The sequence below is a fragment of the Mesocricetus auratus genome, unplaced genomic scaffold (genome assembly GCF_017639785.1).
Source record: "Mesocricetus auratus isolate SY011 unplaced genomic scaffold, BCM_Maur_2.0 Super-Scaffold_100676, whole genome shotgun sequence".
NCBI classification, from domain to species: Eukaryota; Metazoa; Chordata; class Mammalia; order Rodentia; family Cricetidae; genus Mesocricetus; species Mesocricetus auratus.
The window spans coordinates 39,437,980-39,461,947 of record NW_024429266.1 but is presented as its reverse complement, the minus strand read 5'-3'; the positions used below and the strand labels follow the sequence as shown (position 1 = coordinate 39,461,947).

The 23,968-nt window shown below is 45.0% G+C and overlaps 1 protein-coding gene and 1 long non-coding RNA gene across 4 annotated transcripts in view; one reads left to right on the top strand and one right to left on the bottom strand.

The window, feature by feature from the left end:
• Niban1 (niban apoptosis regulator 1) overlaps window positions 1-17,154 on the top strand; it is a 145,447-nt gene extending 128,293 nt beyond the window's left edge. Inside the window, exons 10-14 of the mRNA XM_005071273.4 lie at window positions 799-960; window positions 2,762-2,872; window positions 6,108-6,215; window positions 10,787-10,898; window positions 12,558-17,154. Of these exons, the coding sequence (XP_005071330.1) occupies window positions 799-960; window positions 2,762-2,872; window positions 6,108-6,215; window positions 10,787-10,898; window positions 12,558-13,675 (1,611 nt within the window). The 3' untranslated portion in view covers window positions 13,676-17,154. The remainder of the gene's footprint in view (window positions 1-798; window positions 961-2,761; window positions 2,873-6,107; window positions 6,216-10,786; window positions 10,899-12,557) is intronic.
• Window positions 111-22,199, bottom strand: LOC110341100. Of its 3 annotated transcripts, XR_005873760.1 has the most exons (6): window positions 21,163-22,199; window positions 20,608-20,726; window positions 15,786-18,405; window positions 9,448-9,516; window positions 3,758-3,936; window positions 111-624 (listed from the first exon to the last, which is right to left on the bottom strand). It is a non-coding gene; the product is annotated as an uncharacterized LOC110341100 (long non-coding RNA). The 3 variants fall into 3 exon arrangements; XR_005873759.1 differs by lacking the exon at window positions 111-624 and having other exon boundaries at window positions 3,286-3,936; XR_002382990.2 differs by lacking the exons at window positions 111-624; window positions 3,758-3,936 and adding an exon at window positions 6,938-7,130.
• Window positions 22,200-23,968: the final 1,769 nt, after the last annotated feature.

The window sequence follows — 23,968 nt, the reverse complement described above, 5'->3', positions numbered from 1 at the left end:
TGACTTTAATATAGTCAAATTATATATAACAGAACAGGTATCAAATAAGAATATAGTTACAATATTTAGTCCATTAACATGTAGTAAGATTTAAAGAAAGAATTGTATCATCTATCCCATCTCTGTGAGTCTAAAGTATTATATGTAGCTTACCTTTTATCATAACTAAGGAAAACTATAATTTATTGTTCACTTCTTAAAGTGAATACTTTTTCCCTTTAAATTACAATGGAACGGGCCCTTGGAAAATTCCTGTCAGACAGGGTCTCTTATGGTATTCACACTCACTTGCCTTCTCTTGAGAGCTTTCATTATCAGCATTTTTTCCCTGTCTTCACCCATTCTCCTATTTATCTTAAGCTTCCAGTGTTCAAGTTTAAAACCATTTTAAGCTAAGCATAGAAAATGGAACAAGTTTCCACCCCTTAAAGCATCTTATGTGAGTTCATGGGCTCAGCAACAGTTCTGCCTGGCTGCCAAAGAGCCTGCCTGGCTGGTTCTTGAGTTCAGGAAATGGGGACTTGGAGGCTACCGAGGACTTAGAGACTGGAGCCCCTGCTTGGGTGTGCCTCTGAGTCTTCCTGATGCCTGGTTGGTTCTTCTGTGTCCTTCTTAGCAGTAGAGCTGCCCAGAAAGAAAGAAGACAACAGACGATGTCTCGAGAAAGTGGTGCAAGTAGTAATTCTTACTCATAACATACACTTGATTGTTTCAAATGTAGGTCTTGTTATTTTGTAACATCGAGGAAAGATTCCTAAATCTAAGCACATTTGCTTTTGCTCTTTCACCAAAATGCAGCGCCTGGACCAGCTGACGAAGCTTCCTCTGGATTCTGTGAAGATGGAACCTTGTTATACTAAAGTCACCTTGCTTCCAGAGCGCCTGCTGGATCTCCAGAGTCGCTTCAGATTCCCTCATGTGGATCTGGTGGTCCAGAGGACTCAGAACTACATGCAAGAGGTGGGAGCAGGAGGGTACTGAAGGGAGAGGAGGTGGGGGAGACGGAGGGGGGAGAGGAGGAGGCTGCAGCAAGAACGAAAAGAGAGAGAAGGAGAAACGCACCCCAGGGGAGACGGAGGGGGGAGAGGAGGAGGCTGCAGCAAGAAGGAAAAGAGAGAGAAGGAGAAGCGCACTGGGGTGCTCTGTAGCTCAGGGAATTGAGGTCTGTTTCCAGAGTCAGGTTGACTGAGGACACACACTGCCCTTCCAGCTGGCTTCATCTTTCCTCAGAAAACAACAATCTGGGAAATAAAGTAGCATTAGCTGGTAATTATTTGATGGGTTGAATCAAGACTTCAAACTTTGGCTACATATTAGAAACACATGGGGAAAATTTAAGAACTACTGATGTGGTACCCCACCCCTAGTGATTTCATGTATGTGTGCGTGTGTGTGTGTGTGTTTTATAATATATTTGAAATTCTTAGAGAATGTCCTGTACTTCTATCCCACTGTAGCCAGGACCTAGAAACACTGACTGAATTCCCTACCTCATTGCAAAGGAGACCCATTACAACTTCATACTTCATTTTTCATTTTAAAATTGACTTTATTGCATGTATGTTTGTGCATGTCCATTTGTCTGTATATGTACCATGGTGTCAAATACCTAGAGTTACACCTGTAACTCCAGAATTGAGGTGGTAGAGGCAGGAGAATCAGATCAGGGGGTTAAGGTCCTCTTTGTCTACATTGCAAATTCAAGGCCAGCCTAGGCTGAATGAAACCCTGCCTTAACAAAAACATAAAGGATAAATGGATCAATATAAAAACAATCCCTTGGATAATTCTGGGTCCTGGAGAAACAAACGCAGGCACAACTGCAGACTAAGTCATCTGAGTTATATCACTTTCCTGAGCAATAAAGCCCTGTCCCCAGTGTGACAGCCACTACTGCCAGGGAGCCCTGACCCCGCCTCTCCCTCAGCTCTATTAATGTCCTTCCTCACTGCTGTGACAGAGTGCCCAAAGGTACAACATAGGGAGGAAGGATTCCTTTTGGCTTACAGACTGAGAGCGACAGTCCATCAAGGCAAGAGGTCACGGTGGAGTTAAGAGGGGGGAGCAGGCAGCAGGTGTCCAGGAAGCAGAGAGGACCTGAGCTGGAAGTGGGGCCTTGCTGTAGTCCTCCAGCCCTCCTCCTCCAGCAAGCCCGCATCCGATTCAGTAACTTCCCCACACAGCGCCACCCGACGAGGACCCAGCGTTCAAAACAGGAGTGAGCCTCCATGCCATATCCAAGCCGGGACACGAGCCTCTCAGAGCAAGGGGGCTATGGGACAGTGGGCCGGACGATAGAGGGAGTGTGTGGCGCAGAGTGACTTATGTCCTTCTAGATGTGGAGCCTTCTCCCAGCTTTTCGTGTGATCTGTGTCTGCTCACCAGAGCACGGAGGAGAATGACCACAGGAGACCCTGGCTCTGAGTCCCTCTGTCCTGGGGTTTCCTTCCCGCTAAGAATGATGGGTAGATGCGGGGACAAAAGGAAACCATTATGCAGATAGACAGCGACAGACAGACATGCGTGTGTGTGTGTGTGTGTGTGTGTGTGTGTGTGTGGAGAGAAGTGTTTTCCACCCTCTTCATACTCATAGTGGCCACTAGGTGTTTTGCTTCACAGCCCAGGGAATAGGATAAGCACTGTGTCACCCCCATAGCTGTACATGGGGGAACTGTGTTCATCTCCTCCTGCCGGAGCCTAGGCCAGGGTCCCTGTTCCCAGCCCTAACTGTGCTCTGCTTCTGTGTTGGCTTCACTGACAGCTCATGGAGAACGCAGTGTTCACATTTGAGCAGTTGCTCTCCCCACATCTCCAAGGAGAGGCTTCCAGAACAGCAGCTGCCATCGAGAAGGTTAAGCTCCGTGTCTTAAAGGTAAGAGCTTTGCCTTCATTTGTTGGGAGAGCCTGACAAGATTGTGACCCCTGTTCCTGTTCCTCAGCTAGAAATACTCTGACCTCCCTTTCACCCCATCAGCCCTGTTTCCTAAGCACAGATGACCATTGTTCAGTTTCCCTAGTGTGACTCTTGTGCCTCTCCTGCCATCTAGTGGCTTCTTCAGGAACCACATGTCCTCAACTCTAAAGTTAGAAGTGACCTGTGGGGTTATTTTCACAACTTGGCAAATGCATAATGACTAGCCACTGCAAACACTGTGACAGATATTGCATAGTATATGACAGTAGGTCAGCTGCAGCCTAGAATTCCAAGTACTAATTCACTAAATTAGTCAACATTTTAAGTAAAAACCAAACTTAGAGCCAAAGGAACCATCCCAAGAGAAAGTATACCTGCCACAGGAGATGGTTTTTAATGAGTTTTAGGTATATGTACATAATAAAACTTGTGATAATAGGAGCTTACATGTATTTGGTACTTATTTAAAGCCTTTTTAAAAATTCATGTTCCTAAGATTTTTTGTTCCTAAAATGTCACTCCAAAAATTTCTATTTTTAGTTTTTATTATTTATGTATGTTTGCATGTATGCCACCTGTATGTGGGTTCCCATGGAGGCCAGACAAGGATATCCAGTCCCTTGGAGCTAGAGGTACAGATAGTTATGAGTCCAATGTAGGTGCTGGGAACAGAATTTGTGTCCTCAAAAGACAGGAAGCACTTTCACCCACATAAGCATCTCTCCAGGCCTGTTGAAAATGACCCCAGAACTGTACCATTTCCTTTGACTTCCTCTGAGCTCATTAGACTTCACCCCCAGGGCTGATGAGGAAGCAGGCTTCCTGAAAGCTGAACTGACTTACTCGAGCTCAGCAGGCTAGCGAACCACGAGCTTGGAGCTGGAACTGTAGTTACGCCTGGCCCACTCGTTTCTGCTATCTCCGGCTCTGCAGAAAACAGCGTTTTAGAGCAAAAGACTGAAGTCCCAGAGTTCCAGACTCATCTTGGTGCCGCTCAGGCAGGAGACTCTCTGGCAACCAAACTGTTGAGGTGAAAAGCATCGTTGATCATCACAACACAGATAATAGCACACTAGCAATGGCACTGAGGGGAAGAGGTCCAACTACAGTCATCACATGCTTTGGCAGACAGGAGAGGAAGTATAAAGGTGTCCCAGTCTTCAGTTGAAAGGAACTTAGAATACCTCACGTTCAGCCTTCTAGTCGGTGTTAAATTGTCGCTGCCCAGTGAACCAGGCCCACCTGAGTCCTGGGCGAGGAACTTCCGGTGGTGTTTGGGGCCATGGAATACACAGCTGTGGATGAGTCACATACCGTTTGACATGTGTTCTAGAGTCGGGGTTCCCTGGAAACCTTGCAGGCATCCTAAACGTTGGATGAACTATAGAACAGACCTATGTGACAGGAGACTAGCTACGGATGGTTTCAGCACTTCTGCCTCACTCAAACATAGTATTGGCTACATTTCACCATGTCCGGCTTAGCCTCTCTTTTATTTAGAGAGGCCACGTTGTAATTGTAAAAGAAAAGTTCAAGTGATCTGAAAGTCAAACATTTGTAAAAGAGCAATTGGTTTGGAAGGAGACAAAATCCTCACCACTAGTCCATCAGGTAGCTGTAAAAGCTGTAGTTTTATGTTTATATAGAGAGTAGTTATATATTTTATGTTTATATAGAGAGTAGTTATATAGAAGGTGACAACTTACAGAATTCTGTAGACACCAGGTAGCAGGGACCTACATCATATGGACTAATAAGAGGACAGATCGTCTTCAAGATTTGGCCTTTCAGTAATTTTGGATTTCTGTGTGACAGCCCAGATGGCCAGCTTTTCTGATAATTTGCAAGCATTTTTTTTTTTTTTTGGCTTTTTTGTTCCTCTCCAGACATGGTTCTGGAGAGGAGCAGAGAGCTCTTACAGCTTGACTCACAGGCAACAGGAAGTGGTCTGAGACACTGGGCAGTGTCTTGAGCATAAATGAGGCCTCAAAGCCCGCCTTCACAGTGACACATTTCCTCCAGTAAGACTGCACCTACTCCAACAAGGCCACACCTCCAAATAGTGCCACTCCTTTTGGGGGCCATTTTCTTTCAAAACACCACACTCCTTTTCAAATGGATGTATTGCTGCAGTTAAAACCCTGAACTTACCAATAAAGTATTTGTTACTCAAAACCAAAAGGAAAGAACAAAATCTGTTTCTGCCAGAGTTGGTGCCACGAGTACTTGGCCCCCTCCAAATCAGAACAGATTCGCCTCCCCAAACAGCCGGTTCTAGCTCTTACTAATGTGCCTGCAGGAACGTGTGTGCTGATGTTAGATCCAGGCTCCTGGCACTGGTGATTCTGCTTCTCCCACCTCCCTCCATTGCCTTCTCCACTTGGTGGCCTTTGGCTAGATAGGGGTGTAATTTTGCTCCCATTTATGATCTGTAGTGCGAGCGCTCTCCTCTCCAGCCATTTTTGCTTTGGCCAAACCGTTGTGTTTACGTGCTCACAGCAATTCTCTTGAGTGCCTGTGCACAAGGCCCGGTATCCACACGCAAACCAGGATGGAAATGGGCTGCTCCCATGAGCCTGCTCTTGCTGACTCTTAAGTTTGAATGTGTTCTTTTGCCCTCCCGGACTTCCAAGCACTAGACTAAAACAGAGAGCAGCGGGTGAACTCTTTTGTAAGTGTCAGGTAGATGTTTTAGTCCCTGTGGGCCTGTTTCTATTGTAACCACTCAGCTCGGCAACGTAGATTCCAGTTTGGGATGTTCATTGTTGATGGAGCTTTAAGCCACAGCCTCTCTCCCCTTGTGGACTTTATTATAAGTCACCCAGCCTGCTTGCAGGACAAGAATAATTGATATCCATGATGTCCCTGTGTGTACCCAGCTAGGAGTAGTGAAACACAAACTCACTCTTTAGTTTGAGCCGAATCTTTACATAACATCACTTCTTTGTTTTGATCTTGCCTCAGTTTCCTTATTTGTCAAAGGGGTGGGTGAAATGGATCATGACTGCACAGCCCAGACCCAGTTTGTGCAAGAGTTCCAGAAAGAGAGCTCTGAGACCCTAAACTTATGAGAGTCTCAGAAATCAGTGGGGGCTGAAGATGGGAGATGACTGGATGGGTGTATTGTTTTACTGTTTAAGTGAAAGTAACAGATTGAAACTGTGCTCCTTAACCTGAGTCTCTGTGTTCGCAGCAATACGATTATGACAGCAGCACCATCCGGAAGAAGATCTTCCAGGAGGCATTGATTCAAATCACACTGCCCACCGTGCAGAAGGCACTGGCGGCCACATGCAAACCGGTAAGGAAATGGGCTGCTCCCAGCAGCCTGCTCTTGTTGACTCAAGTTTTAGTTTGCACTCCTGCACTGGCAAATGCTAGACTAAACCAGAGGGCTGGTGATTTCTTTGTGCATGGTCTGGCAGATGTTTTAGGCTTCGTGGGCACTTCTGTTGCACACACTGGGCACTGCTGTGTAGTGCAAGAGCAGCCAGAGATGACGCATAAATATATAAAGTCTGTGTTTCATACACTTACACACGCAGGCACCCATGCACACACGCAGCTCAGGATTTGTGACTCCTAAACTACAGGGGCTAACGACTGGACTTGAGCCAAGCTCTAAAGGCTGACATGGATTGCCAAAGGAGATGAGACCTTCTCCCACTTATTGTCAGATCACTAGCAAGTGATCTGAAAGTTGGCTACGACACCCAGGAAAGATCTTAAGTTCATTTGCTCTCCTACCTTCTGTATCTGTAGTTTACTGAAATCTCTGATGTAAGCTCTTGTGAACATGGGGCTGCAGGACAGCCATGATTGTGAGGAAGGAGATGGGGTTGTAGGGCAGCCATGATTGTGAGGTATGAGCATGGGGAAGCAGGGCAGCCATGATTGTGAGGAACAACATGGGGCTCCTACAACTATTACTATGACTGTTCCTGCATTCAAAAAAAATTACTTAGGAGTCTGGCCATTTTCAAGGCCCATTCCCCCTTGGAGTCAATAAGAAAGAGCATCATAGAATTTTCAAATGTCTTTTTGACAGTTTGGAGAGTCTCCAAGCACTGAACATTAAAATCCTTTGTATGGGTTATTATACAGCGGAATTTCCTCTGGGTGTTTTCATATTCTATAAATGCTGTTTGTCTCAGATAGTCATTGGCATATTCAATCTTGCATTTCTTCCTGGAGTCATTTCTTGGAATGAAAAGATCTGAGAAAACCAAAGGAGAAAGGAATTGGTCTGAGTGTCCCTTGGCTGTGCGTGATGGAGCATAGTAGCCTGAGGGATTACTAATCTACCGCAGAGTGTGTCTTCACACAGAGATGTGCTTAAAATGTGTTTTCACTCCCAAGGGAAGCATGGAGGCCTACCTTACCACTACCTTCTCTGTGAGGGGGAGGGAGGAGGGCATCCCTTCCTCCTATGCCCTCTGTTTCTTAGCATGCAGGATGTCTTCCTCCATCTCATTGAACCTGGAGCTTGCCAATCCGCTAGTCCACCCAGACAACTTGGCCTAGGGACCCTGTCTCTGCTTCCTGAGCACTGGGTTTACAGGCAGTCTAATGACCATCCCCCTCCCCCTGCTTTTATGTGGGTGACAGGGATCCAGATATAGGCAAAAGTGATGCTTTAGTCAATGAGTCATTCCCTCCAGCCACGGCTCCTGCCATTGTTAGTGGAGACAGGCTGCTTTCAAAAGAGCCCGGACCCTGAGTTTTTGGTGGTAAAGGACATTGTGTCAGTGTCAGAGCTTTTGGAACCCCAGGTTTATAGGCAGATATGTTAGAGGGCTATCTGCTTCATGGTAGCCTTTATTTTCCTAAAGTGAGTTTTTCTTAGTTCTTTCGGTAGCAATTTCCTAGATCTGTGACATTCCACTCTACCCTAGCTATGCAGTAGAATTGCCCATGGTAGCATTTCAGTTTCTTAACTACCCTCCAAGTCCTGATATCAGGATTTCATTTTAGTTGATCCAGAAAATTAAGCATCTGACCCAGTTCAATTGTCTCATCATGGAAGACGTGCTTTGTAAAATTAGAGATATCCCAGCAAGTGTTCCTCCGTTGCCCTTCCCATAGAATTATTCAGTTGGATGAAAATGTTTTCTATTTATGCAGCAAACACACCTCAAAGATGTGTCAAACATGATCCAGATATAAAACACGATCCAGGTTACAGTCCCTGCTGTCCTAGAGTTCACAGTAGAGAGGCAGATGGCAGGCACACAAGATGCCATGTGAGCAACACAACAGTGTCTGCACAGGGAAGCCACATGCCTAGCTGGGCTCGGGCCATTCAGGGGATTCCCCAGAGTGTTGCTTTCACAGGGGAGTGAGGAGCAAAGGGTGTTGAGGCCTGAGCTTGCACCCCTCATATAACAGAAGTAAAGACCGGCCCAGAGCGGTGCCCTCCTTACCCAGGCTCCCATGGGCAGTATCTTTTCCTGGGCAATGCCCCTTCCACATCTTCATGGTTCTTGTCTATTACAGCATCTAGAGATCACTGAAGCCAATTGTCTCCTGATTCTCTCACCTTTCTTCTCAGTGGACATAAATTGGCCCTATTGCCATCCATTGGTGGGACCACATAACCTGGGCCACACCCCATGTCTTAGCACTCTCTGGATGCGGTAGTTCCCTGCTGCCTGCTACAAATGCTGGCCATCAGACCAAAAGGCATCAACTCCCCTTGCCAATCCTTGTTCTTAAGAGCCTCCCTCCAGTACTGCCATGTGCCTGGATAGCTGAATTCATCTCTGTCATATAATCAGTGGCATTTATGGTTTTCATGCTGGTAACAAGGCATCTGGAAGCCTTTGGGAGGCTGGGAAAGTCAAGGGATTTTGCATCATGTCTGAACTGTCTTGGAATTGGAGATTGTCAGTTCCAGTTGAAGAGGAAGACAGACTCCTTGGTTCTCAACTGGAAAAGGACTTCTGGGTTAATAATGTTGAATATATGTCTACATCTGATCCAGAAACCTCACTTCTAGGTATCTACCTAAAATAAACAAGTTCTTAAGTTGTCTGTACAGAACAGAATGTACACAAAAATGTTCCTTAGTAATAAAGTCAGTGTCTTAGTCATTGCCCTGTTGCCGTGAAGAGACCCCATGACCAAGGCAACTTATAAGAGAAAGCATTTAATTGGGGGCTTGCTTACAGTTTCAGAGGTTTAGTCTGTTATCATCAAGGCAGGGAGCATGACAACATGCAGGCAGGCATAGTGCCAAGGAATTGTTTGAGAACTACATCCTTATCCACAGGCACAGAGAGAGACGGGGACAGAGAGACAAGAACAGAGGCAATGACAGAGAGAAACTAGGCCTGGTGTGGACATTTGAAACCTCAAAGCCCACCCCCCCCCATGACATAGTTCCTCCAAAAAGGGTACACACCTCCTAACTCTTATCAAATGGTGCCGTTCCTTGGTGATTAAGCATTCAAAAATATGACCCACTGGGGACATTCTTATTCATATCACTACAGACAATGTCAAATGAGTAGGGATGAATAATTCCAACTTACCTATAAAGTGAATGATGTTTATCACTAAAGAGGAAATCACTGCTCACCCATGTAGCAATGTGGAAAAATCTGAAAAGCAGACACAAATCGATACATGCTTTCATTTACATGCAAAACTTAACCTACTGTGACAGACGTCAGATCAGACCTTATCTATTGGAGGGGTGTGGACTGGAAGGGGACCTGGGTTATGGTCACATGTATATATTTATTATAGTTAATGTCATCAGGCTACACTTTTAAAATCTGCAATTCACTGCATATAACTTTTAGTTTGGTAAAGTACTATTTGCATCAGATAAAAAATGAAGAAGGAAACATTGGTTACTATAGAGAAAAAGAGGACATGGTACCCCTCAGGGGCCCTGAGAGGACTGAAAAAAAAATCTCTGCTCTCTTCCCATTTGAAGTGCACAGGATGCATCCCCAGTGCACAAAAGGGATGCAGATGGCCAAAGGTGAGTGCCTCCTTACCGCAGTGAAGCGCTTAGTACATAGCAGGAGGCAAGGGGGCACAGGGAGACATGGCTGCATCCTCATCTCAGCATCTTTAGCCTATAACACCAGCTGCTGTCCTTCCAGGCTCTTCTAGGAGGAGGGGTTAAGTGGGAGTTGCTCTTTCCTTATCTCTTTTGAAAGCAGACATCTTGTGGGGTTTTTTTCTTTTGTTTTCAGTATCCTACATTAATTGCAACAAAAGTAATGGGTTTCTTTTTATTTTTATCTGTGCACAGATTGCATTTTGACTATTCTCACCCCATCGCCCTCTCTTGTCCCCACTCTTCTCTCCTGCCAATCTTCTTCCTGATATTCTTCCTTCTGCCTTTATGTCTTTTTAAATTTTTCCTAAATCTAGATTGTGCATGTGAGAGAAAATAGGTGCTGCTTGTCTTTCTGGGTCTGGATGATTTCAGTTATCTCCGTTTGATCCATTTTCCTGCATGTGACATACTTTCATTTACTGTGTACATACCACGGTTTCTTTATTCATTCATCTGTTGATGGGCTTGTAGACCGTTCCATATCTTGGCTACGAAGAGCAGCTTCCTTCAGGTATAGCTGCAATGGTGGTAGCGGGATCATCAGTAGTTCTAATTTAAGTTTTCCCAGGAAGGTCCACACAACGTAAACAATGCCTCAGCTAACTCCATGTCTACCAGCCATGTGTAAAGGCTCCCTTTCTCTCCACATCCTCACCAGCATTTGTTGTCGTTGTTATGGTTTATCTTGTTGTTTTTGCCATTCTGCTCACGTGAGGTGGGATTTCAATGTAGCTTTGCGTTGCATTCCTCTGACATCGTATCTTTTCTTCTTCATCCTTTTATCTGTCTCTCTCCAGGAGCTTCAGAAGTATGAGCAGTTCATCTTCGCAGATCACACCAATATGATCCATGTCGAGAACGTCTACGAAGAGATCTTGTATCAGATCCTCCTTGACGAAACCCTGAAAGGTAAGGACGGCTTGCCCTGCCCGGAGGGAGCGCTCCATAATGGGAAGTGCGCCTGAAACAGAACTCTTGGAGGCTATAAGGTCAGGTGAGGAAGAGCTACATCCGATTTTGGGGTGCAGGGGAGACAGCAAAGAGAGGGCAGGCAGGCAGGCAGGACCAACCTTGCTGTGTGTTCACGAGCTGTGCACCATGTGGCCATGATAGTCCTCTTTCAATGCAAGCATGGACCCTGCGGGATGAGAGCTCAGACTTGATCAATGAAGAGGAAAGAAACCAAAGCTTAGTGGGGGCTGAACTGAGGGTCCGTCCTGCAGATCTGCCTTTGCCACTATGTGTCAGAACAGCAAAGGGCTTTCATAGGCAAACAGAGGTGACTCCAGCAGCGGGGCCCGACACTTGCCCCTCAGCCCATTCCTTCCCTCCACCCAGTCAGACAGAGATAAGGGACAACGGCATGTCACCCTGAGACCCTCGCTAGGAGTCTGGCACTCACTGTGCTGTGTCGTGGGGCCCTGTTTAGGATTACAGTATGAATGGAAATATGTTGAAAATACTTTGGAGGAGGCTACCATCCGTCTGTAGGAGTGAAACTGATTTAGTGTTGATTACTAAATCACCTCCTCCAAAGAAAGAAATGGGCCAGCACTAACCTCAGGTCCCAGTAGCTAATCACAGGGGGTCCCAGATGAGGAAGGTCAAGGTGTTGACATGGCATCTGCACAGAGGTCATGGACAGCCTGCCACAGACATGTCTAAGTAAGTTGGAAGGAGATTCCTCTCCTCTGCAACCTCCCCTCTGCCTCAGACATGCTGTAAGATGTCATCTGTCACATGACACACTAGTGCTGGCTGCTGACAAAATCTTGCTCACTGCCCTTAGCCTTTCTGTCTCTGCCATAGTGACACCCTCTTCACGAGCTGTGAACACTCCAGGCCAAACAAGCGGCATGCTTAGCCCTGAATACCCATATGCAATCAGGACCAGGCTGTCAGACAAAACAAGAAAGTGGAAAGCCTGCCCCGTCATAGTGGGGTTAAGCATCCCGGTGACACCGATGTATATGATACTCTTGTAGACTTTGAGTGACACCAATGTATATGATACTCTTATAGACTTTGAGTGACACCAATGTATATGATACTCTTATAGACTTTGAGCGCTTTGAAAGCCAACACTTTCTTTTTTTCTTTTTCTTTTTGTTTTCTTTGTTTGTTTGTTTGTTTTTTGAGACAGGGTTTCTCTGTATTGTTTTGGAGGCGGTCCTAGAACTCGCTCAGTAGACCAGGCTGGTCTCGAACTCACAGAGATCCACCTGCTTCTGCTTCCCAAGTGCTGGGATTAAAGGCGTGCGCCGCCAACACTTCCTTTTATTCTCCTCTGAATGGATGCTAGCCTCAGATTAGATGCCTAGCAAGGGTTTCTTGACTGAAGAAATTTGTGAATGGGCACTATCAGGACTCAGAGTCTGGAAAGTTTGCAGGCATTGATAATCAGGAAAGGCTACCTGCAAGAGGTCATTCCTAAGCTGGGTCTTGAAACTGAAGAATTGGAGAGCCAGAGGAGCCTGTAGGAATGATTGGCTTCCGAGTAAAATCAGAAAATTCCAGGTTTGCTTGATGGAGTACTGATGCCATGTCTTGTTTTCCGGTCTCTCTCAGTGATCACGGAGGCAGCTATCTTGAAGAAACACAACTTATTTGAAGACAACATGGCCTTGCCCAGCGAAAGTGTATCCAGCCTGACAGATCTCAAAACCTCTGTGGGGTCAAACCAGGCCAGCCCAGCCAGAAGAGTGTCTGCCATTCTCCCAGGGGCTCCAGATAATGAAGTGTTCCAGGAGCCAGAGGAAAAGAAACAGCAGCCTGGGGTACCCAGCTCACCGGCCAGAGAAGAAAGTTCTTCCGTCCCTGGGTCCAGTCCTCCTTCAGGTGGGGATGGGCAGGTGACTGTGTCGAGTGTGGACAGCTCTGCGGGGAGTCCTCTCACTGCAGAGGATACGGCAGGACCCCTCAGCTCACGCTTGCCAGAGGTGGAAGGTGGCGAGACCCTTAAAGACGAAGAGCCCACCCGTGAAGAGCCAGAGTCCATCACCACTCCAGGGTCCTTGAAGGAGCTGAAAGAACTGTTGACTGTGACAGTGTCCGTGGAGTCTACCCCAGTGACTGAAAACAATACACACGAGGAGACACCTGTTCCCCAAGAAAATGAAAAAGAAGAAGACAAGATCTACCCAGAAGCCAGCCATTCAGCTGCCATCCAGCAGGACAACGCTGAAGAAAGTGAAGTCAGCGAGATGGGGGGCCAGCCTACCCCTCTGGAAGTAGAGGCTTCTGGAGTAGACTTGGGGACATTGCCAGAAGCTAGCACTCCCTCTCAGTCCACTGGTGGGGGACCCACTGAGGACACAGGCTGTCTAAGTCCCATAGAGGAGCCATCCGAGGCTCCAGAGCCCACTGAGGAGGTGCCCCCAGCCATGGTTTCCACACAGGACACCACCCACGTAGACAGCGAGGCCGTGGCGGTCACACTGCAAGAAGATGCCATGTTAAGTTCTTATCCCGTCTGTTCTATGGAGAAGAATGAGATGCCCCAGGTTTCTGAGAATCCAGAAGTGCTGGGAGGGAATGATAGCCCAGCCCTTGCTGTGGATACTGAGCAAGTCAATGCCGCTCACGTGCACCTGTGCCAGTGGGTGGTAGAGGACGCCCCAGGTGCCAGCATCCCAGAGATGCTTGATAATGATGGGAACTCCCCTGAACAGCCCTCAGAGGAGTAGTAGAAACAATCTGGCCAGAGTTTTTCTTTTAAAGCTGTTGGTCAAAGAGGTTAGTTATGGGTGTCCATAGGGGATTGCATGTGGGTTGCTATAAAATTTATAAAATTTCCTTAATCTGAATGAAATGTATACAGGGTGTGAAGATTCAGGTCGACTTTGGGGAACTGGACCGCTCCCTGAGAATGGTTGCTTTAGCATCTTACTAGAAATGATGGGAGAGCAGGAGTATTGGGGTAAAAAGCAGTAAAGGGCTCCAGAGAGGAAGCAGTACTACAGCACACACTTAAGGAGCCGGGGCTGGCCCTCCGTATTCTCTGCACTGAACTGTGGTACAGATGGTTGCACGTTAAGGTATTTTTAGCAAGAGTGCCTTGCCACCTGCTTCACTGCCCTCAAGTGGCATTTGTCCATTGCCAGGCCACAAGAAAGAGAGAGTCATGAGCACTAGGCACCCGTGCCCTGTGAAGTCATGGCTGGCAGATCTCAGGCGATGCAGAGGAAAATTCCAAGGTGGAAGGTCTGTGGACTATCTAGGGCCCTGCTCCTAATCCTGCTATCAATTCCTTGTTGGTTAATTTTGTTGATTTGTCTTAGTTAATCACTTTTTGAGGAAATTCAGGTGGGGCAAGAGATTTCATTGGTTGTGCAAAGTGCTCAGCTAAATTTTCTAGCTCAAAACCTCCCAATTACACAGACATTATTTGAACGGCTAGTACATGCTCTGCTAGACACAGTAATAACTAAAGATCAGGTGTTTTTGCTTCATATAAATTAAAGGGCTCATGAGAATTTAGTCTAGAAGGAAAGAATTTTTTTCCAACTTTAAGTTTCAAACCATGACAGCTTTCACTCTCTCTATTTACACAGTCCAGGTTTATTCTCAGAAGGGAACAAGTGAATGCATGAGTGAACAAAGAAATGAGTGAAATCATTCAAGTTTCTGTCATTCCCAAGATATCACCAAAAGTAGAAATGGTTTGGTCATTCAGCAAATAGTTTCTTAGGTACCCTAACAGGTAGCAAGCCTGGGGATACCATAATGGAAAGACCACTGTTCTCACTTTCTGAAGGAAACAGAAAGGAATTCACCTTTAACATAGATTGCAACCCGTAACAGTTAGTATAAGAGATGAATGGACTCAACTTCAATGGGTCCAAAAGGCGTATCTTACTGTGTTTCAGAAAAATCTGAATGTTTCCTGAACATTGCAGTCCTGGGCTGCCCGACACTTCCTTTCACATTTTTACATCAGGACCTCACACTTTGTCCTCAGAGTTTGTTTTCACTCGTCCCATCAAGCCTCTCCTTCAGAGGACTTAGCAGGAATCCAGTCACTTCCCTTCCCACGCCTCCCACAAAGGATTTCTAAGTCATAAAGGATGAGCAATAATCACATCAGCATGGTCTCATGTGAATCATTTCACCTTCTCTTAGAATGCTTGTGTCCTACCATTAAGTAAGGAAGCCTGTCTCTCGGTGGTCCCTGTTTACCTTACTCCTGGCCTCCAGCATGCTGTACCAAAATTGTGTTTACTCCCTATCTTTTCCACAACCTCCTTTCTTCAAGGACTTTCAAGGACTGAAACGAGGGATTAGTCATCATTTGTTCTTTCTGCTGGAAACCCACAGCCTTGAATAATGGCTTTCTGCATGCCAAGTAACTTTAGCAATCCACGACCCAGCACAAAGACTGACAAGTTTTATGCCGCTGTGGAAATGTGGGAACTAAACACCTGGCACACTACTGTGCAGGCCTATTTGGGACTTGCTTTTAGACAGGGAGAGGTTTTTAATTAACTTTCTGACCTTGTTGAATCTTCCCATAAATAAAGTCCAACGCTGAAGGGGCAGGTGGCCAAATGGCCAGCAGCACTGCCTGGTAAGGCAGGGAGCCAGAAAACTGTCTAGCCCCACAAACATTGCCCTTCTTTCTCGGAGAGCCACGGCTATCACAGAGTCCCAGCTCATGCCAACCCCACTCCAGAACGCTCATCTTCTCTCCTTTTGCTCACCCCATGAGAAACTATGTGTAAATGAGAGTGTAGAAGCACAGATTAAGATACATGGGACTTGGTTAAATGTAGGTTAATTTGGGGAGAAGTCACTTACAAAAGGAACCGATGACCCGCAAGTTCCAGTTCCAAGGATCCACACCCAGGCTGCTTTCCGTGACCTGGCCGGAACCAAGAGAGAGGGAGCTTGTCCGGGACCCCAGACCAAATACCTGCTCATGTACGCACCTGTGGTCAGCGCCACAGATGCGGCTGGGTGGATCTCTCACTACAGTTCCCCTTCTAGTGGAATGAAAAGATTTAAACTTGATACGTAACTACATACAAAGATAGCAAATATCAAGTGTGCTCTAGCAGAAGACTAAGACCTATCGCCAGTGAAGCAACTAGAGCAAATGGCAAGAACTCCACGAATTAGCAGATGAGAACCAGTGCCGATCAGGAAGGCCAGAGAGGAATAGGCACTAAGTAGCAAGACATTTTAGAAAACTCCAAGAACCCTTCCATGCGTGTTTCACACAGCCGAGTTCTCCAAACTAGGCAAGGCAGCTGTTACACTGGATGATGGATGAGGAGGCCACTGTGCATGGGGTGTGTGTGTGGTGACGTGTCAAAAGCTTGTCTAGCTTCTCATAAATTTACCTGTGTCCTGTTGTGTCCATGGTGAAGCAAGGTGCTGGGGATCTGAATGGGCAACTTCTGTCTTCGGCAAAGCTGTTAAAGACTCCTGGTTCTTGGCCCAAACTCCAGGACTTTAAAACCAGTTATGCTACTTACTGACCTTTCACAAAGAAAGAGATTTTCCTTGGGAAAAAAATGACTTGTTATTTTGTCCTGTGTAACTTGGCCCAGTGTATGGAATCATGCAGGAACCACACACACACACCCCTTGGAGATTACCAAGTCATATTCCAGTTGTCGTTTTCAAAGAGGTTGAGTGCAAAGAAGGGCACATCATTATGTTTGGCCTATAAAATCTGTAGGTTTTATTATTATTATACAGATCCTCATGTTTGCCATTGTAATTCTTCAGATTAAAGTCAGTGACTTCAAAGAATTTTACAGTTCTCTGAGACAAAAGTGACTTTAACTTGTTTGTAAAATGTGGCCTGGGGGTATGGTTTCAGCTAGAGGACTGGAGGTCCTAGCAGGCTGGAGGTCCTACTTTAACCCAAAAGTGTGTTGGGGGAGCTATGTGAGCTACATAGTCTTCAGTACATTATTGACTCAAAATCTTAAACCATAAAATAGTTCCACTATGTGAGAATGCAGGCCATGCGCCATCTGTACCATAGCCACACACAACTATGGATTTGCTTTCTCAAGTCTGAGACTTAGTGAAAAAGAATTCTACACTGTTTTATTTTTTTGCATTCATTATATAAAGCAAGTAAACTAAAAACACTTTGTAACCATGTATTTACTCTGTCAAGTGCCTGTATTCCAATAAAACATTCATCCCTGAAGGGCTGTCCGGATGCCTTTATTTGGGATAGGGCTGGCTTCATCTTTTAAGCAGATGTCATACTGGAGCTGCAAGGAACGGTCCTTAGAAATGAAAAGATGAGTCATGCTTGCTGACTTCAGAGATGACCTTCACTGTTGTCAGAGAGAAAGCTGCTGGGTCACCACTTAATGACCAATGAAATTCTGACTTGATAACACAAGCTTATTTTTCAAGGAATTGGATTGCATCACTAATCCAGCAATGGGCAATTACTCGATGTAATTGAACGGCTGTTCGAACTTAAGTATATTTTCAGTGGGCGAGATTGAGTAAAACATTCTTTCCTTCTGTAATTATAAATAAAACAGTGTTTACTTACTAACATTCACAGTTGCTCATTTATCCGTGAATTCATCCATCCACAAAATAGTCACTGTGTGTCTCTTAGAGGCAGACACTGCTGTGAATGGGTAGAAATATAGTAGTGACTGCAGTGGCAAGACTCTTGACATTATCAAACTCAAATTCTCAGGGTGGATATGGTCAAGGAGAACCTAGAGAACACATTTGTTTCCTCTGATGACATAAACCTCATCTGGGAAGTCAGTTTTAGCTCTGTACTAACACTTAATTGAGGAGAAAAGAAACTCATTGGAGCTATTGAGTCCAGTAAGGATGGGAGGCACTCGAAATGTTTGATACTTCACCACTCCCTCTGCCTGCCTATCAAGCTTCTGGTGTGTAAAGGCCATTTTGAGTGGCCTCTCAGGGGTTTCTACATAGACGCTAATGACATAGGAGTTGGGGTTGAAGAGTTTGACTTAAAACTCTGCTCGCAGGTCCTTCTTAGGTACGATGGTTATTGGCTGTAAGTGACTTGGGGAGGAGGAATGCAGATCTCAGGAATGGTCACTTGGATCTGCCTCCGCTTGAACAGCTCAGGATCTTTGGCACATTCTTCACCTATCAAAAGCAGCTGATTCTCCTTCCTTCAGCTGACCAGTTCCCTTTTTTTTCCTGGAGGAGTCAAGACAAGTCAAGATATATCCTCCACTCTGTTCCTATACCACCCAGTATCACTTTCTGAACGATGACCCTAATTGACTTGCCTACTTCTGATCATCCTACTGCAGCCATCCGCTTTCTCTGCCTTTGGGGAAGGGATCCTTCAGTCTTCAATCCTTGTGTCTCTAGCAGAGCAGAGTCCTTGCACACAGAAAATGCTCAACACATGTCGAATGAATGAATGAACCGATAGACATCCTCCTTCCTGGACAGAGACAAGAGGAGATAGGGTGGATGCTGTCCCTTCAGCACATGGTTTGGGATGCTAGCAAATTAATTTATGCGTCCTCAGTTTTCTGAGATACATCTGCTATAATAATGAAGCTTGGCCATGTGATTTGCATGCTCACATCTCTGGAAGGGTGCTGAAAAGCCACGTCATTAAAAAAAAAACTCACTAAGGACTATAAACCCAGTTTTCAGGGTAGTAGGCAGCCACCACTAGATTTTCCTAAAGTGTCTTTGATGTAAACTATCCAAAAAGGTTAAGAAGTTCCCTTGCAGTGCAATCTGGACTGTGCAACATTAGCAGATCACCATGGAAAGCACCGCCATCAGACCAACTCTCCTCTTAGGTTAGGCAGGGAAGATGTAGTCCCTACTTTGCAGAGACTTACAGGGAAAATCTCCCCAGGATTCCTCTCCCCAACCGCTTACCTAAGCTCTTTCTAGGAAGCTGAGGTCTTCCATAGACACTGCTCTAGACCTTCTACAGACTCAGCTGGGTCCTCACTTTGTGGGAAGGGAGTTATTCCTGCTTTTTAAATCCCGTAAGAAAGATGTAAATGAGATTTTTTTGGTGAGACGTGGTGTCCCAGATACTGGGAGGCTGAGACACGGAAATTATCTAAGAACAATAGTGAAATCTCCTATCCTAAAAGACAAAATTAAAAAGAACAAACAAGCAAACCATTCAGCCATGGTGGCTTATGCCTGTAATCCCAGCACCTAGTAAATGGAGACAGGAGGGTAAAAGTTCAAGGTCATTCTCAGCTACATATGGAGGTCCTGGCCAGTTTGAGGCACATGAAACCTTGTCTATACAAATAGATTTTTAAAAATAAATAAATAATAGAAATGGAAAGATACTTTGCTTGATTAAGGTTTAAGATATTTTGAAGATGCATTGTTTTTATTTTTTATGTGTATGGGTATTTAGCTTGCATGGATATGTGTGCACTGTATGCACACCTGGTGCAGGTGGAAGTCTGGAGTGGGTCTGGATCCCCAGAACTGGAGTTAGGGACAGCTATTAGCTGCTATGGGAGGTGCTGGAAACTAAATCTCGGTCTTCTATAAGATAAGGAATTGCTATTAACCTGAGTCATGTCTTTAGCCACCCAAAATGTTTTAAAAGTAAGAGGTTTTCCCTCTGTAACTAAGCAACTGTCAGGTCCCGTCTGTATTGGCCCCACATTGCGGGGACCATTTATTATAGACTGATGTCTTTGGGGCTGCAATCAGAACCAATGAAACAACCCTGGGTCCGACCCTGAGTGAAGGAGTGTGGATGCGGGCCAAGCTAACTTTCCAACGGCATTAAAGACAAGACAGACATCTGGTCATATCAGGAGGGTTCTCGTTAGTACTGAAGGCCATGGTTTATTGTTCTATCATCTTAAGTAACCATTCAAAAGTGGGGGGGGCGGGGAATGGCAGAAGACATCTATTATCATGATAGCAAATATTTCCCTAAATCCTAGAGACACTCCTTTACAGCAGGTACTCAAGCCCTCAGGCACTCCACACCAGCATGTCTCACTAGCCTTCAGGGTGGGTGTAGACAAAGCTATTCTTATTTAGAATAGGCCACTCAATGGCTATCAACCAACATCTAAAAGACAATATAAGTTCTGAGCTCTCAGAACTCATGGCCCGGTGGAATATATTTCCAAAATATTATACGACCCCAACAGCAACAACATTCGCATTGCTTATATACTGTGAGGTTAGTCACAAGACAATCAGGAGTCATGGCCTTATCCTTTCAAGATGAGGGGACAAACACATTTTATAATTCCATACTTGGACATGTTTTTCTATAGCCAGTCTTTAGAAAAGGCTGCCATCCATGAGGGTAACTTTAAATACCCTTTAAAAGGGAGCCCCTTTCCTCTCCAGAGCAGTGGCTCTCATCCATCCTAATGCTGCGACCCTTTTATGCAGCCAAAGGGTCCTCATGTTGTGGTGACCCCCAACCATAAAATTATTTCATCGCTTCTTCAAACTGTAATTTTACTACTGTTATGAACTGTAATTTAAGCATCCAATATACAAGATATTGAATATGAAACCCCCACAGGGGTCTCATGTTATTATGAGAACCAAGGCTCTAAATTAAAGCCACCTCCTGGCCCCAGAAAGTTAGCTAGAAACTCAGTTTTCTGCCACCAAACACAGATCTTACAACGTTTATCTTGCGTGTTCATCCTTCTTTATTCTTTGTAATCCTAGTCACTGGCCATCTGCAAATATCCATTGTCTGCCCTGTCCAGCAGGGCACAACTGGGGTTGAGCCACGGGAACCTGGAATGACGGGACAAGAGACAAGAGAAGGTGGCAGCAAGACAACATGGCTGATCCAGCTGCGTTTAATTAGAGTTTTGTTAGGCTTATATAGGGGTAATGGGGTAGGGGGATGGGGCAGAGGAATGCGGGACAGTGAGGGAGGGGTCGATGCCTAGTAACCAGGCCACTGAAGGTGAGCAGGTAACAGGTGTTGGTGAGGTTAAAGGGTCGCAGAGGGAGGGGGTTAAGTGATCTAATTGTGGAATGTTTCCTTTTTGCCATCAGCTATTTCCTGTGAGCCCAAGTTCTATTAATTAGGAAGCTGGGGAGGCAATGGACTATTCTTAAAAAAGACTGACAATATTTACAAGAGGTTCTAAATAACAATAATTGCTCCCCACAATTCCTCCCCCTTTTTCCCAAGTAAGAAGGTAAGATATTGACACTATCTCACCATGAGTGGAAGCAGGGATCCTGGTCCTCCTGGATGGTTATGTGACATATATCCTGGAGCATGCTGACCCAGCCTTTGCAGGCAAGCTTGCTTAGGCCCATCAGGATGTCCTTTCATGGAGGGAAGGGTTTTTATGACATCGACCTTCATGCAACCAGGTATACCCCATGAAGCCCAGGATAGGCACCTTTGGCGGCTTCTTCACTGCACTCGCAGGGTGCACCTCGGTGGGAGATATTTTAATTTTGTCAATAGCAGAAGGAGGTCTCCCTGGGAAGTGGCCCCCTTGATTGTGGGTTGTCACCTTCTAAAGGCTTACTGTGACCATGATCCTCGAGGTCAAGCCTGTGATAGTGAGTTTGGGTAGGCTTTGCTGTCAGGCAGTCGATCTGTTGGCGGATAAAGTCAGTTAACCTCTTGCTGGCTCAAGGGCCAAATGTGAGCAACATTAAAAAGCCAGCAAGGCATCCTAAAATGGAAGGGGGTAGGGTGGTGAGCAAGGGTGAGGCTGAGAGCCAATTTTGGAACCAGCCTAGTTCCTGTTCTCGATGTTTCCTTCCTTTTGTAAACTATGGATGTCATTATCTACAGAGATTTGGAGCTCTGAGTAATGGCTGTTTGAGAGCACAAGGAATGAAATCCTAGTGCCTGCTCCTATGGCTCCCAGCCCCAAAAGCACATCTTGTTTAGAATAATAGTTAAGGCGGGGAACTAATTTAACTAAAATGTAAAACATAGGGGTAGAATTTAGGAGTGGTGAGTAGATGCAGGTGGTAAGGATATCCTGACAGGCCCACTCTTCTCGGATCAGATAAATGGAGTTAGTATGGGGCAGAGAGTGAGGTAACAGAGGTGGAAATGGGTTGAGGGAATTTGGAAACTGGGCCAGGGAGGGGGCTATGGAGAGATGCAGAGTCAGGGACACTGGTTTAGCATGTTTCTCTGGAACTGGCTTGGGCAGCTTTCCATGGTTTCAGGTCCGGTTTTCTTTCTTTCTTTCTTCCTTTTTTTTTTTTTTTTTTTGGTTTTACGAGACAGGGTTTCTCTGTATTGTTTTGGAGGCTGTCAGTCCAGCCCAGCCTCCGGTTTTCTTTTTGCTTCATGCATCTCACCAAATGTTTTGGCAGCCACCAAGCTTTGTTCTTTTCCTGTAAGAAAACACAAACATTCCCTCCACCCCAAATTGGGTCTTTTCCACTGTCTAGTATATGGATGTTTTTATCTGACCAGAGCAAAAGTCACTCGAGTTCCATCATGCCAGAATCTGTCTGCAGTAGATTGTTTACTGGCATCCACATTTTAAAAAATGAAAATGAAGAGTGCATGATTTAATGCATCATGTGGAGACAAAGGTGATTTTATAGTCATTTTTACAGGCGGCATGTGACTAAGGTTCATTGTGGAGTATGTCTGAATAGCTACTTCCATGCCTGTAGAGCTGGTAGCTAAGGCCCCCAATACTCCAAGTCCCACTAACAGGGGGATGAATTAGATGGCTCTCTCATGTCTACGAATAAGATAATCTATGCTAGGGCTCACTTCCTGGAATAAACTCTACATCTGGGAGAAGGGTGGCTATACACATAACCCTGTCCAGTTTGTAGGCAACATGGAATAAGGCATTCCATTTCCACAGGTATAGAAGTTTAGAAGTTGTATTTTTAAGGAGCTTTGAGCATGCTCTAAAATTCCTTGAGGATTATAAGGAATACCTGTTGTGATCAATTTTCTATTGAGTACAAAATAGCTGAATGCCTTATTAGAATATCCAGACCTATTGTCTGTTCTTTATCACTTTTGGAACTCCCATGTAAGCAAAGCATTTTAAACAGTGACTTATCACATGCTTAGTGACTTTTTCAGTTTGTGTGTTAGCCATCAAAAAAGCCTGAATACTTATCAACTGCCATGCATATGTATTCTAACTTGTCAAATTCTGTAACATGAGTAACATCCATTTGCCATAAATGATTAGGACGTAGGCCTCTAGGGTTCACTCTTAAATTAGTTACAGATAAATATTGTGGGCACACCTCATTGTTTGACAGTTTTGACAAGCAGTCTCTCTAGGTAAACCAAATTGCTTTCCAAGACTTCTGTTATTTTTCTTTCTTTCTTCTTCTTCTTTTTTTTTTTTTTTTTTTTTGGTTTTATGAGACAGGGTTTCTCTGTATTGTTTTGGAGGCTGTCAGTCCAGCCCGGCCTCGAACTCACAGAGATACACCTGTCTCTGCCTCCCGAGTGCTGGGATTAAAGGCATGCGCCACCACCGCCCGGCGACTTCTGTTATTTTGGTGATGAAATTATGCGACTGCAGACCAATTTTGTTAATCTATCTGTTGACTCATTTTCTCTAGCCAATGGGCTGGGAAGATTTGAATGAGCTCTTATGTTACCCACAAAACATGGCAATTGCATTTTGAATTTGCTCAAAATATATTTTAACCTGATCATTGTTAGTTCCAATACACTGAGCTGTCTTTATTATTTGAAGAGCCTTAAAAACAATGAATGTCAGTATACAATTAAATGAATCATTTACTAGAAGTTTAAAAACCATTGTAACAGCTTATAACTCTGAGCTGAAGCCAGAGTTGTTTGCTCCACATATTTCTTACCATCTATACCATAGCTGCTCTTCTATTAGAATAACCATTAGTAAAAACTAGCATGACATTTTTTTGCAGGACTATTTTTTACTATTTTGGAGAATATAAAAGGATGTGTTAGCTCAAAGTGTAACAACCTATGAGCTGTAAACTGATTATCAATTCTCCCTGAAAATTGAGTAAAAGCAATTTCCCAT